The sequence below is a fragment of the Sceloporus occidentalis genome, unplaced genomic scaffold, assembly GCF_023333645.1.
Source record: "Sceloporus occidentalis isolate IW3139 unplaced genomic scaffold, rSceOcc1.0.p SCAF_2, whole genome shotgun sequence".
Classification (NCBI taxonomy): Eukaryota; Metazoa; Chordata; class Lepidosauria; order Squamata; family Phrynosomatidae; genus Sceloporus; species Sceloporus occidentalis.
This window is the reverse complement of record NW_028316982.1, coordinates 199,665,171-199,680,556: the sequence shown is the minus strand read 5'-3', so window position 1 is coordinate 199,680,556 and position 15,386 is coordinate 199,665,171. Positions and strand designations below refer to the sequence as shown.

The 15,386-nt window shown below is 37.5% G+C and overlaps 1 protein-coding gene across 2 annotated transcripts in view; it reads left to right on the top strand.

Moving 5' to 3' along the window:
• Window positions 1-12,931, top strand: part of LOC149319566 (interferon-induced GTP-binding protein Mx1-like) — a 32,911-nt gene extending 19,980 nt beyond the window's left edge. For both annotated transcript variants that reach the window (XM_089511975.1, XM_089511976.1), the window contains exons 7-14: window positions 635-833; window positions 2,766-2,844; window positions 2,963-3,085; window positions 7,914-8,055; window positions 9,455-9,613; window positions 9,838-9,914; window positions 10,107-10,394; window positions 12,321-12,931. In XM_089511975.1, the coding sequence (XP_089368101.1) occupies window positions 635-833; window positions 2,766-2,844; window positions 2,963-3,085; window positions 7,914-8,055; window positions 9,455-9,613; window positions 9,838-9,914; window positions 10,107-10,394; window positions 12,321-12,551 (1,298 nt within the window). In that variant the 3' untranslated portion in view covers window positions 12,552-12,931. The remainder of the gene's footprint in view (window positions 1-634; window positions 834-2,765; window positions 2,845-2,962; window positions 3,086-7,913; window positions 8,056-9,454; window positions 9,614-9,837; window positions 9,915-10,106; window positions 10,395-12,320) is intronic.
• Window positions 12,932-15,386: the final 2,455 nt, after the last annotated feature.

Sequence of the window (15,386 nt, the reverse complement as noted above, 5' to 3'; positions counted from 1 at the left end):
TCCTGACAAGAAGGAAGGAGTGAAGAAAAGGAAGGGAGATTCCCTAACTCCATTAAATGTCAGACAGTAAATAAGGCTACTATTTCCAGAGGCCTTGTCAAAGAAAGAGAGAAGCAGATTTCAGGCTCTTTTAATCAAAATCTGGACCAGAAGCCCATGAAACTTGCAAAATGAACCAAAAAGTTATTGCAACTAGAAGCATGTGTTTTATTTTGGATTTAATTACTAATAGAGCCAGCATGGTATAATGGTTTGAGCATTGGACTAGGACATTTGGAGACCAGGGTTCAAATCCAAGCTCAGCCATGGAGACCCACTGGGTGACCTAGGGCAAGTCACATTCTTTCAGCCTCAGAGAATGGCAATGGCAACTCTGAACAAATCCTGCCAAGAAAACCCCATGATAGGTTCACCTTAGGGTCGCCATAGATTACAAAACGACTTGAAGGCACACAACACACACAATTACTAATAGCTAATTTTGATGATAGTGGCAGTCACAGATTTCTTTGCTGTCCAGCCCGCTTGAAATTCAGCCCTGACACTTGTAAAGCTCTGTACGTGGCTTATGCTTCCAGGGCATAGGAAATTGTTGAGAACTTTTCTAATCTTGTATTTTAATATTTCATGGTAGGGATCCTGACAAAGCCTGACCTGATGGATAAAGGAACTGAGGGGGCTGTGGTGAACATCGTGAGAAACTTGGTCATCCCCCTGAAAAAAGGGTATATGATTGTGAAATGCCGAGGGCAGCAAGACATTCAGTCCAACCTGACGCTAGCCTCTGCGATTGAGAAAGAGAGATCATTTTTTGAGAATCATCAGCATTTTAGGTAGGTGTATATAAAATATGGAAAGTTATTTGCTTTCCCCCTATTTTGCTGATATATTGTATAGTAATAGTTTCTGTTGTTGGTGCCTGTTTTTTCTTACCAGTTTAACTGAAAATGACTGAAACATGATAAAGCATACAGGATTTATTTCAGGATGTAAATAAGCACACCCTTCAGCATGTTCTGAACTGTTTGTTTTTTAATGACTCATTCACTTATTACTTAAATGCTGGAAGTTGAAATACTTAGTCATAATCATTGATTGATTGAAATCCTTTGACACATGCCAATTCCAATGTGAGAAGATACTTATGGAAGTGCCAGTTAAGATATTTTGCCTTAGAGACTGAAAAGGATTTCCTCCAACAATTCAGGCAATAGAACTATATTTATGCCCATGATGACAACTGTTGTTTTTTTTTTTCTTTGAAGCTATACACTGACAACATGGATGATTTTAATAGGAAAATGATATCTCTCATTGCATCTCTTAATAATCTCTTTTAGCCTTCCATTTCTGCATAGTCAAGCAACACAAAGACTATTATTCCTTGTCTTTTATTCCTTGACCAAATGGAAGATCCAGAGCTTAGAAATAATATATTAAAAGTAATACCATTGTTATGATACCTTTAGGGTTACAACATTACCCAAATCCTTTAAAAAGCAACAAATCAGCTGATAACATTCTTTTTTTTTTTTTTTGGATGTAATAAAAAAAATGTTGTAGTAGCAGTAGTAGAAGAAGAACCATATTTTTAGAAAGATTATGAGGATTTTTGAAAGCAATTCTTGTATTTTTAAGTCTTTTTAAATTAGCTCCCTAGTAAGGATCTACATAATGGATTTATCTTTTAGTAACAAATAATGAGTAGTGTTAATAAGATTGGCTGGAATTTTTGACTGCAGTTATGAATGTGTAGACACATTCATGATTTGTTCAGATTGACAATCCCCTTGTATTCAACAGATTACGGAAGGATTTTGGGAGCCCCCCTATCTGGACTCAGCAGGGAGCAGGTACTGCAAGAGACAGAGGTCTGTTATCCTGTTGCTTGGAATGAAACAGACTGATGTTTACAGCCTGTCTCACAAGCATTCTCTGGTGCGAGGAAGAATTATGATAGGGATCCTGCTTTTGGCTGACACTGAAGATCCCTTGTGGGACGGGAATGGAAACATTAGGCAGTTGTGTCCCAATTGACAGGAGAACAGATCCCTGTTGCTTGCAGCAGATGCTGCCCTGTAAATCCTGATTGGGAGGCTTGCCCTTGGAGATACTCTTTAACTATATAACCAAGGTAGTTATGCAGCTAAGTAGCTGACCAAGAATCATGGCCAATGCCTTTAAAAGAACTGACTATGTAATTACATTTGAAAAGTAACACTAATTACTTTTGTTACAGCCTATGAGGATCCTTCCATTCCCAGCAAGAGAAAGATCCTATCTTGTGAGGTTAAACTGGAGTATTTCAGACTTTAATGCATGAAGTTGCTTTCCTTTCCTTTTCTCTATAGAAAATAAATGGAAATTTTACATAATGCTTCTACAAATCATTGTATTTGCCTCGAGAATTATGCAGCCGAAGCCAACGCTTAATACACTTGATCAAGTCTGACTTTAAATTTAGGGATGAGGGGATGTAATTCCAAAATCATTCATTTTCAATTCTACTACAAATCAAAATGAAAAACCAGTGCAATTAAAGATCTCTGTTGCATGTCTTGCCCCATTTGTTTTAAAGGACGCATATGTTTCTGTGTAAGGGAACAAACACTTAGGTCTTCCATTCTTAGAACTTAAATGGGACAACTCTCTGTTGTACAGACCACATTCAGGACCAACTGTACTGAATGAGACTCTGGTCTCAAGACTTAATGCAATTATTAGTTTTATTTTTTTCAGTTAACTTGCCACTTGTTTCCTTGCAGCATGCTTCTAAAGGAAAAAAGAGCCACAATTCCCTTACTGGCTGAAAAACTTACAAGTGAACTTGTACAACATATTAGTGTAAGTCACCAAAGAACCTGTCATCAGCATCAGATGTCTTAAATGTTCAACGAATGGTATTTTCTCCCTCCTTCGGGACAGTTTGCATAAATCTTTTTTCCCTTTTTTTTAAAAAAAGAGATCTTTGCCAACTTTAGAACAACAAATAAGTTACCAGCTTCAAAAAGCAAGTGATGAGATGCGCAGATACGGCAAAGGCATGCCAGAATCAGAAGGCGAGAAGTTATATTTTTTAACAGATGTAAGTAGATTTAGGTGCATATGCTAATCTCAGAGTTTAAAATGTTACTTTTAAAAAATAATGTGTTCTTCATTTTTACCATGTTTTTCCCAATGCAATATTCATCATTACTCATTCCTTTATGAACAACATGTTATTAATATTGTTAATGTGTTACTCTTTAGTTGCATTTTAGTTGTATTTAAAAATACTTGAAAAAATGACCAATCTCTCCAAATGACTCCTCAAACAACAAATGTTTAGAAGTAGTTAACAGAAGTTACTAAATACAGCAAAAATAAAACAATATTAACAGTTTTTGCATATATTTGCAGGATGTTAAGGCTACATAACCCAAAATTAAAACACTGCATGTAATGGAGTTCCAATTGGCCCTCCACCTTTAAGGCTTTTGTAGATTTGATTATTTGCTGTTTTGATTAACATCTTCTCTCCAGGAATCTCTTAAGTCCTCCAATGCAATTCAGCTGGAAGTTGACCATAAATTTGTGCTGAAGAACCTAGATGTTCCTAGAGAAAACATTTATCTGGGCATTTGTGTAGGTCTTCCAGCATGGCCCTAAGGTCAACCTCTGGCAGATGTTGACCATAGGTGCACTGGAGGACCTGGAGATTCTTAGAGAGGTGTTCTCTTAGAAAAAAGAACAGTCTTATTTTTATTTGCAGTTTTCCCAGATTCACAGGGGTCTTTCTCCTCAACCGCAGCAAATGTGGAGGGACCACTGTATTTGTGACACATTACTTCTAAATTCTAACTATAAACTATCAAAGCTTTAATAAGTTACATCTTTTACTTAACCAATATCTGTTGACATGGGAGTGTTTGAGACTTTGGGGTGTGCAGAACCTTTCACCTCTAGACATCTTAATTGCTCTCTTAATGTAGGACATAAAATAAATAAGTAATCAATCCAGAAATGTATAATAATAATAATAATAATAATAATATAAAATTTATTTCTGTACCGCTTTTCCGCAGTGATCAAAGCGGTGTACATAGTAAAATTATTAAAAGAACATAAAATTAAAACCACATTACATTAATTACAATATACAATTAAAATCCAATTCATAGGCATATGTAAGTGAGAGGGAGAAAAGGGGATCGAACATAACTTCAGTGAACATGGGGGAATGCTTGGTTAAAGAGAAAGGTTTTAAGTCTCTTTTTAAACAGTTCAAGGGGAGGTAATGAGACGGAGCTCCTCGGGAAGACTATTCCAATGCTTGGGGGCCATTACTGAAAAGGCCCTCTGAGAAGTAGTAACATATCTCAAAGTAGGGACTTCAAACAAGTTCTTCCCGGTTGTTCTGAGAGTGCGGGGCAGATTATATGGGGAGATGCGGTATATTATAAGCACCTTCAGTTACAAATCAAAGATAATAGCATAAAAAGATAGAAGATGTATCCAATCAAGACTTATCTAGTCCAGCCTAGAAATGTGAAGGACTATGGAAAAATTAGGGGAGGGAAGCATTTTTGTCTGTGTTTTCCTTGAATCATGCTAAAATAAAATATTCCATATTTTTCTTCCTTTTTTCAATTTTTTCCTGTTTTTTTTTTCTGGTTTTCCAGCATTCTGTTCACAGAGTGGTCAATCAGTTACCTATGGTTAGCCCACAAGCACTTCCTAGTTATAGCTCTTTGATACCACTTTAAAACCATGGCTTCTTCCTGTGCAATCCTGGGATTTATAGTTTTATGATATATTCAGAACTCTCCCACAAGAGCTACATATGCTACATATCCCAAGTTTTGGTAGAATGCAGGTATGGCAGTAAAAGTGGTATCAAAGTGCTAAAATTGTGTAGTGGAAAACAGACTCAGATATGTTGCAGAATTTGAATTTTGACTCACCAAACTGTGCAAACTTGAGTTAGTTGCTTTTCAGTTTTTCCTCCTGCAAATTCTGGATAGAATAATGTAAACTAAATGGGAAAAGACTGCATGCCAACTGGAATTAGTGCAATAGAATTTCTGTATTGTTCCAGTATAGACATCGCTTTGTTTTTGGATTTATCTGTTTCAGAACTAAAATTTCCTGTCAAAGTGGCTTACAACCAGATAATTATAAACAATTATACTATAAAGCATTCATTTATGAAAGCCAAAATTTCAAAACATCCTGTTAACAGCTTTAAAAACAACATAAACGTGACAGGCCATCACTGAGCAGTTTAGCAAATGTACTCGAAAGGAAGGAAGGAAGGAAGGAAGGAAGGAAGGAAGGAAAGAAGAATAATGGCTGAGATCCTGCATCAAACATGTAGCCACAATGTTGGAGATTTTCTTTAACCTACCTTAAAAGCCAGTCGGCTGACCTGAGTGATGGAGGTCTGTGCTGCTGCCACCAAGCAGCATTCTCCATGATGATATAGCCCAGAGGTAGGCAACCTGCGGCCTGCGGGCCGAATGCGGCCCGGCAAGGCCTTGGGACCGGCCCCAGCCCGGTGCTGCCACCGATTGCCGCCGGGGCCTTTGGCCTCTCACGCGAGGGGCATGGTGGGGCAATTGTCTATAGAAGCCTCACAAACATGCATTTATCAACATTTTTTTAAATCAGCATTTTTTTTTGCGTGTCCTCCATTTTTTATTTAAAAAGTGCCCTCCATTTGAAAATTTTGTCCTACATTTGTCCCGGTTTATTTATTTATTTAATTTTTTTAAAAAAATAAATAATTATTTATTTATTTTTGCTTCGGCCCCCCCAGTTGTCTGAGGGACAGCAACCCGGCCCCCGGCTCAAAAGGGTTGCCTACCCCTGATATAGCCAAACCCTGCCCACCAGTGAGTGATGCTGCATTAAAGAGTTGTAACAGGTCCTTGTAGGAGCCCCTGTTTCTGTTCCTCCTAGCATCACTCACTGGTAGAAGAGTTCTGATTGTGTGAAGCACCCAGTTTGGCAGCAGCACAGACCTCCATCATTCTGGATGACTGGCTGGCTTTTAATATGGGTTTCAGGGTCATTTGCAGTTGTGGCAATAATGTCACTGTTGTATTTGTTTCATATTCTCATTCACAGTGTCTTAAGTCTAAAAGGCAATCCCTGCTCTGAACAAATCTTACCAAGAAAACTTGCCTTTTGAGCACTATGTTGGAAATTACTTAAAAGCTAAGAAAAATAAGAAGTCATAGTAGTCATCATCTAATTTATGACATCATAAAAGACTAACAGGATGCCAGCCATTATTTTTAGGATCCATTTGGATAAAATAAAAAGGAAGCCAGACATACAGTGGGCCCTCAGTATTTAATGGGGTTTGGTTTCAGGACCCACTGTGGATACCAAAATCCATAGGTACTCAAGTCGTGTTATATACAATGGCATACTAAGATGGTGTTCCTTATATATAATGGCAAACTCAAGGTTTACTTTCTGGGAAATACAAATAAAAATATTTTCAAGCCATGGATGGTTGAAACTGTGGATATGACTGTATATAGGGACTCAATGGCAATGATTAACTGGGTAGGTACAATCTTAGAAATATTCAGTTTTTTTGACCAGCAGCCAATCTGTTTTGAAATTATCAGTGGTGGCTGTTATTCCCATGTCAATTAGACAGTCAATCCACTTTCAGTTTTAGTTCCAATATAGGATTAAACTAATATAACTACTGAACATATTTTTAGCTAGAGGTCAGTTTCTTGGATACCTCCCTTTAAAATTTGGACTAAAATGTGGAATGGATTTACTGCCATTGGAAATAACCACTTTTTCTCAGTGTTTAGGTGTTGCTTATCTAAATATTAATTGAAATATCCCATTCCCTATGTCATGGGATCACAGGAAAACCTTCAAATTAAAATTCAATTTAAACATTTTAAAATAAATCAGAATTTAAAACAATAAAAAGAGGACAAAATACATACAAATGACAACAAAACATCTTAAACAATTAACAAGTTAAAATCACATAAAAGACAATTTAAAACCATGTACATGCACATTTCAGAAAAGATAAATTAGACTCCAAAGACTTTAATAAATATTTTAATGGTGCAGGATTGAAGCTAATTTCAGCACCAATCCGATTTCCAAACAAGGCATCAGAGGAGAGAAGGTCCTATTCCACTTCCTTCCTTTCCAGCAGATCTCAGTTCTCATGCCAGAATATGTATAGGGCAGACTTTTAACACTATTCAGGTATTCTAAGAAAATATGTGGGCAGGACTGACTGGACATATTATGAGATCACATGACTCACTGGAAAAGATTATAATGCTCAGTCAAGTGGAAGGCAATAGGAAGAGAGGAAAACCACACTACAGTGGATTGATTCAATCAAGGACATTTGCAAGACCTGAGTGGGGCAGCTGAGACTAGGAATCTCGGAGGTCTGTCATTCATAGGACCGTTATAGGTAGAAGTGAGTTTGAAGGCAAATAACACAACAACTACATGACTGTGGGGCAGATACACAAGCCCATCCTTGTTGTCCTTCTCCTGTATGTTCAGAGTGCATGTGTGAAATGAGGTTCTAAACACAATAATTTAAGGTCATTTAAAATTTTGTTTCAGATACACAACTGACTATCTGAAACGGGGAACATAATTGGCAATGCTTGTAGATTTAGCCCCATGGCATGATCCATACATTACGTATGAATGCCTGAACACAGCCTCTGTGTTGGCAGCTTTTGCAACAAATGCACAGTATTTGTTTTTTTTAAATTAGATGTCTGGTCTTTTGTTATGCTTGGTTGACTGAAATTTTTTAGTATGACTGGTGAAGGAGAATACTCAACAGTTTGCTTGATCATTGTGATATAAACAGCTGCCTTGCTTGTTTTTAAAACTATCTTCCTGTTTTAAAATTGCTGCAGAAAATCCAACTGTTTAATGCAGATATCACCAGTACAGTACAAGGAGAAGAAAAATTATCTGATAAGGACACCAGGCTGTTCACAAAAGTCCGTAAAGAATTTCAGAAGTGGGGACGAATAATTGTTGAGAATGGCCAAAACAGTAAGTAAAAAGCAGTTCAAATAAAGAAGCGCTTGATCTGGAATGGACATGTAACAGTATCCAAAAATGTATGCAATAAACAAACAAAAAGACTATTGCACTAATTTATTAATGTTTTGTCCTGCCTTGCTGCTAGAAAAAGTGCTCTGATGAAAAATAAATGCAGTGAAAATGTAAAAATAGATTTAAAATGCATCATTAAAAAGAACACACACACCGCTCAACACCTTAGGATCACCATAGAATCACCTTAGGATCACCATAAGTTGGAAATAACTTGAAGGCACACAACAACAGCAAACCCAGAACTGGATACATTATGCCAAATGTGGTCACATTGTTCCTTATTTATATCTCATAACCATGCTCATGAATGTTGTTATGTGCTTTTATTGTGTGTACCATTCTAAAACAAAAGGCTGAGATAACTGCATTAGGAGAGATATCTCTGGCATGTAGCTACTATAGTCTGCCAGTGCAAACTCCTCAATCTACACCCCACAACCATTTCAATGTCATTGGAGAGTGGGGGAGCAACAGAGAGGCATCAGCTATTTTCCTTTAGCTGGACACACTATGACCTGCACCCTCAGAGACCTCCCATGTATTCTCTGGTGTTGCTCGAAGAACCACCTCTTCTTCTTCATGGTCTCAGTGCCTCACGCAAATAGGTGACTGTGAAGTTTACTAGAGGTTGATGGGTCAGGTGATGGGAGAACAGAAGAGAGAAACACCCATCCCAAACTGCTCTGGATCTGCAGTTAAGTATATAGTGCTGGATAAAGGTAGAGGGCTACAACCATGTAGTGTCTTTGCACAATTCTGGTAAGGGAATGCCATGAAGGAGGGCAACCAAAGATACCATCATTCCAGTGGCATGTGTGCACAGACTCTGAGAAAATGGTCATTTAGCCATTCCATAAGACAATCGAGTCATTTGGACAAGCCACTTTGCAAATCTCCGGGAAGACATCTGTTGTCTTTTCCATGATTCCGCATACCAAATGGAACAGCCTATTGGAAAGGCAGAGTGAGGTAGTATGTTTAATATGGAAAGCCAATGCTCAATACACATCAAGAACTGATGTCACTGCTGTGCATCCAGCCATAGAAAAATAGCTGGATGAAATTCTGCCACTCCCTCCATTCTCCACCAACACTACCTTGAGGAGGGGTTTTGCCAGATTGAAAAAAATGGGTTTGGGTGGAGCTTTGGTTGTTGCATAGTCGGAACATAATTGTGAACTCCTAGTGACAAAAAAGGGGATTACAGTGGTGTGGGACTTAGGCCATCATAATTCACTAATAGAATGCCAGTCAATTAGTTCCCCAAACAATTTGCTGAATTTACTACACTTCCCAAATCCCAACTGAGAGTATTTATTTTATCTTTCTGCAGTTGAAAAATCCCTCCATCCTGAGAAGTGGAGATTTGAACATCAGTATCGTGGACGAGAGCTGCCAGGTTTTATCAATTACAGAACATTTGAAAATATTATAAGGAGGCATGTTACAGGACTAGAAATTCCTGCTATGGAAATATTAAATAAAGTGATAGGTAAGCCAATTTCCTACCAAGTTTTTTAGTCATGGAGAAAAATTGTATTGATGTTCTGAAATCCCTCGCCTTTCACATATTGGGAAAGGATACTTAAAAATAAAGGGCCATGAGAGAAATGAATAGAATTAATGAGGTGAATCCTTTTTAATCAATAGATATTTGGGGATTGGGAACCCATCTTCTTTTAATTAGATTCTTATCCTTATTTTTCCTTCTCTCAGAAATAGTGCGTCAAGCTTTCACAGAGGTTGCAAAGGTTCATTTTGAAGATTTTCCCCATCTTTATATTCAAGCAAAGGTATGAATGTGTGAATTATTGTAATAGGGGAGAAGAGTTCAAACAGGTAGATTTTTCAAAGGGCTGAAAGCTTAAATGGGGCTTCAACATGTGAAGGGTCATGATGCAGGAATTTTTTTTAATGTCGAGTATCTCTTACAATTAGATATTATTGCTTTCTGTTACATTCTGACTCTTTTTTTCCTATCACAGAAAAGAATTGAAAGTATTAAGGAGAAACAAGCAGCAGAAGCTGAAGCAATAGTTAGAATCCAGTTTCAAATGGAACAGACCGTATTTTCCCAGGATGACATCTACAGGCGAGAACTAAGCATTATAAAGGATGGAGGAAAAAATAATTTTAACTCTGCACTCATTGTCTCTCTGAGTGGAAAAAATTCTCTGGGTTCCCTGGGCAATGATGTCAATTTGGGAACAACTGCCTCTCCGGAAGATATGTCCATCAAAGAAATATCTTATCATTTGAAGACCTACTTCAGTGTGAGTTAGAAAACCCTCTTCCCTTTCAATGATTGTTGCTTATAAAGGTAATGGTAAAGGTGAATCTTGACGTGAATGTCTAGTTGTAACCAACGAAACAACAAAGAGTCAGCATTGTCCAAAGACAACTCTGGTGGTTATGTGGCCAGCATGACTTCACAATACACCAAATTATTTTGGGTTGTGTGGCCAGCATGACTTCACAATAACTTTCCCACCAAAGTGGTTCCTATTTTATCTACTTGCAATTACAATCTTTTGAACTGCTTGGTTGGCAGAAGCTGGGACTAGTGACAGGAGCACACCCCATCATGTGTCACTTATATCCCACTGATATAAGGGATGATATAAAGGATCTATATGCTAGACTAATTTTAATGCATGTTTGTGCACTAAAACATATTGTTAGAATCTGATGCCAGTAGTTAGTACAATTACTAAATTTAAAACAGTGGGTAGTTTAAATACTCATCCTACTACTTTCTCTATCCTTTTACATACTATCCCACTCCCACAATGGTATAAATATGCTTATGCCTGAAGCCTTAATACCATTCTGTAAGTAAGTGGGTTTATACCCACAAAAGCTCATGCAAAAATAAAAACCAGTTAGTCTTAAAGGTTCAGCTGCATTTCCCTTTTTTCTTCCCCTTCCTTTTTATCATCCTACTATAGTAATTTAATTGGGTATGGATAAAGAGATAGGAAAGTTAAGAGAGTTAGGACTTAAATGGCCCCAACTACTAAAATACAATGCTTAACCTCAGTGGCCTACATCCAACCGAAGAGTGGAAAAATTACTTTTAAGACTACAGTTCCCAATACCTCCCAGCAATGTGATAAGGAGCCATAGGGAATCTGGGAGTTACAGTCCATGTTCTTAATTCATTATTCTGTTAGTGCAGAAGTGAGCAAGGAATGACAGGATGTAGTAAAAGATCTTGGCGGAGGGGGGGTACAAGAGCCACAGTTTTCCCAGCCTTATACAATAGCTTCTAATAGTGTCCTAGAACCTGCTTTACCTCCAAGCCCTTAGCAAACTGTTCTGGAGGTTTACCTAGCTTTGGAGTAGGCTTTGATGTTACTACAGGGAAGAGGTCGGCATAAGTTAACAGTCTCTATCTGCAATCATAGACCTAATGGCATCATCAACAATATTAGGGAGACCTTCACATGCTCACCCTCCAACATGACTTAAGTCATCAATGCCCATCAGCACTCTACATCAGGCAAACAGGCCAGTCCCTGCCCCAGAGGATAAATGGACATAAATCAGACATTAGGAATGGAAATACACAAAAACCAGTGGCAGAGCATTTCAATCTTCCTGGGCATTCCATCTCAGACCTCAGAATAGCAGTCCTTGAACAAAAGGAAGGACAAAGGTAGATTGGAAAGAGAAATAGCAGAAATGGAATTCATCCATATCTAGTTCCTCAGCAATGGATTGAACAGGGATAATAGCTTCCTGACTCATTACATTGTTAAGACTGGACTTGCTACTTCATTTCCAGACACAAAGGATTTTGAATTTGAATTGACATTCTCATATACCAATGGCATATATATGTCTGTCCCTGGTTTCCACTCCACTATATGCATCTCAGGCAGTAGGCTGAAGTCTGTGAAAGCTAATGCTGCCGACTTCTTTATTTCAGTTAGTCTCAAAGGTGCTACAAGATCTGTCTACACACAGATTTAGCAAAATTCCTTTTTGGACCATAATTTCCACAATTTCCTATCCAACATGACCCTCAGCTACGATAGAGTTCTGCCTGCCAAACTCTGTCTTCGAAATCTACACCCATCTGTTTCTGATTGTAGAGGTGTTCATTCTCCAACCAGGTTTGCTCACAAGGGGAACTACAAAATGCATTGACATTACTAATATAGTGATGCTACCCCCCCCTTTTTTTTTTATTGCAGGGTGCAGGCAGCCGTCTCTCCTGTCAAATCCCTCTCATTATCCAGTTCTATGTCCTCAAGAAATATGGAGACAATCTGCAAAATGAAATGCTGCACCTACTTCAAGATAGAGACAAGCTGAGCATTTACCTCCAGGAGCGCAAAGATGCTGCAGAACAGAGGCAGTTTCTTACTGATCGCATTAAGCGCCTGACTGAAGCCCGGAATCACTTGGCAAAGTTTCCTGGTTAAAAGAGGATTCACCACCACATACAATGTTTCTGGGCTGTTATGAGGCTAAATAGATGTCAGTTAAAATAAAGCGGTTATTTTAATTGTTTCAGTACAGAGTTGGGAATCATGAACTCTTCGTGTTGGTAACACATATTGGCTGTGTTTTTTTTCTTTTTCTTTCTTTTTTCATATTAAATTTTATTGTACAAAATTAATTAAAAAATTACAATCAATATTTTGACACGTTTGTATAAAATACAAGAAAAGAGACAACAGAAATGATAACAGAAAAACAACAACAAAAACAAAAAGAAAAGAAAAAAATAAATTCTACTTCCTGATCTGCGGCTGTGAACGTGTTATTTTCCTAAATTCCTACTTTCTCCTATAAAGATCTTTCACCAATATCCAAAGAGTATTATTACTAAGACCTTTCATGTACTGAATAAATCTCAAATATGTCTATCTTATGTCTAAAGCATCTCTCTCATTCATACCTAATAGGGAGGATGAAAAAAGAGAAAAAATAATTAGGAACTCTAATCTACCTACTTAACATATTCTCCCTTTTGCTTTAAACTATGAATACTGCTATGAGTATCTCAGCTCATTTGCACAATTTTTATATATACTACCTTTACCTAGTCTGTTAAGGCTATCCATCTATTTATTATACCTTCTGACTTTACATATTCCACCCACAGTTCCCAGTCTTTATAAAACACCTGTTTCTTAGTCATACAGGACAATTTTTCCATACCAAATATATCGTACATTTTAAGTTTCCAATCTTCTATTGTCGGTACCTCCTTTTCCCAAAGTTTTGCGTAGGCCATTCTGGCCGTGATTATAGCAAAAAAATAACTTTACCTCCTTTCTTTTCCAAATCGTCGTCTTCAATAATATTTAGTATATACATCTTTGGACTGACACAATCTTTTATATGAACCATCTTTCTAATTTCATTGTGTATTATCTTCCAAAATTTGTTTGCAGTCTCACAGTTCCACCAGATATATAAATATGTCCCCACTTTCTTTTCACATTTCCAACAATTACCATTAACTTTTTAAAACATTTTAGAGATTCTATATGGGGTAAGGTACCACCTATACATAGTCTTGTATAGGTTCTCTCTCATCTCCATACTATTTGTGTACTTAATTCTGTTTTTCCATGTTTTTCCCCATTGTTTCAATTCTATTGTCTGATTAAGGTCTTTAGCCCATTTAATCATATAGTCTTTTACCGTTTCTTCTTCCATTTCCCATTTTAATATTAAATTATAAAATTTGGAAAATCTTTTATCTTCTCCTTTTTTGAATATGTTTTCAAAGTCTTGTTCACCAGGTCCTATCCTAATTAATTTGTCCATTTTAAATTTTTCGACTAATTGTCTATAGGCGAACCAATTACATTTTATATCGCCATTTATTAATTCCTCTTGTGTTTTCAATATTATTTTGTCCTGAGTTTTCTTTGTAATGTCGGCATATCTAATCCAATTATTATTTCTATACTCCTCTCTTCTTATTAATGCTTCTGCTGGTGATGCCCAAAGTGGGATTCTGTTACACCATTTCCATTTGTGTTTTGTCCAAATTCTGTATAATGCTTTCCATACAATATGGTTGTTAAAATTTCTATCTAATTTTAGTTTTCCATAGAAAAGATATGCATGTATCCCGTATCTTAGCTCATAACTTTCTAACATTAATAATCTCCTATCCTCCAGTTTAAACCAATCACATAGCCAATCTAAAGCACATGCTTCGAAATACCATTTTAAATTAGGCAATACAAGCCCACCTTTTTCTACTTTGTCTTGAATAATTTTGGTGTGCATTCTTGCTTTTTTCTTTTGCCATATGAATTCCAACAGATTAGCTGTGCTTTCTAGGGCTAATGGGATGTTCAGTGTGGAGATCACCTTACTTCCCACTTTTGGCTTTTTTTAAAAAAGGAAAAGAAGGAACTATATATATTATCCTTTGCAATCCTTTAATAAGTTGAGCTTTTCTGGGTTTTTCATAGCCTTTTTCAAGTTGTCCAGGGACAAGGTTGTCCTGATAACAAAGAACTATAATTCAAAGAACTATGATAACAAGCCTCTATAATTTGCTGTGCCTTGTTTACTAAGTATCTCAAGCAAAAAAACCAAACAAACCCAAACCCCTCATCATTCCATTTTGATTTACAGGTTGCTGGCTGGAAAGGTTAACTAGTGGAGGTTATAGGCAGTTCAGTGACTGTGGGTCGACTACTCCTTCCATGACTGCATGAGCTCACTCCCTTAGCTGCATCTTTCACTGGTGACAGCAGTTGGAGAAAACTTGTAAGGCTTGTGTGCAGGACATCACTTTTATGGCTCAGTGGCACCATTTTGGGACATGTCAGTAGAGGACAAGCAGCGGCAAAAAGCTTTCAAATTTGGGACCCTTCTTATGTTGGCTCTGAATTTGCAAAAACAAAAATCTTCGGTCCACTTCAGATGCCAGCTTACAGCACAATCTGAGGACAACACACTCAGATGCAGGTCAGCGTAGCAGAGTATGGAAACAACAGTCAGATAAAGGTATTGACAGTGTACTGACCACATTTCACACTTAACAAATAAACTCATAGACACAGTTGATGTCTTCCAAGTCCTTGAAGGTTCTTTATCTTGTGTTGCAATATGTACAAGTACAGTGCGCCTGCGTTATATGCAGGCGCGCTATACACAGCTTTGAGCTTATGTGCAAAGCCGTGCAGAAGCGCACGGGGTGGCATGTCCCATTCGGATGAATGGGGCATGTGCCTGTGGTGTGAGTGTGCTGCCACATGCACGAGCCCCATTCACTTGAATGGGGC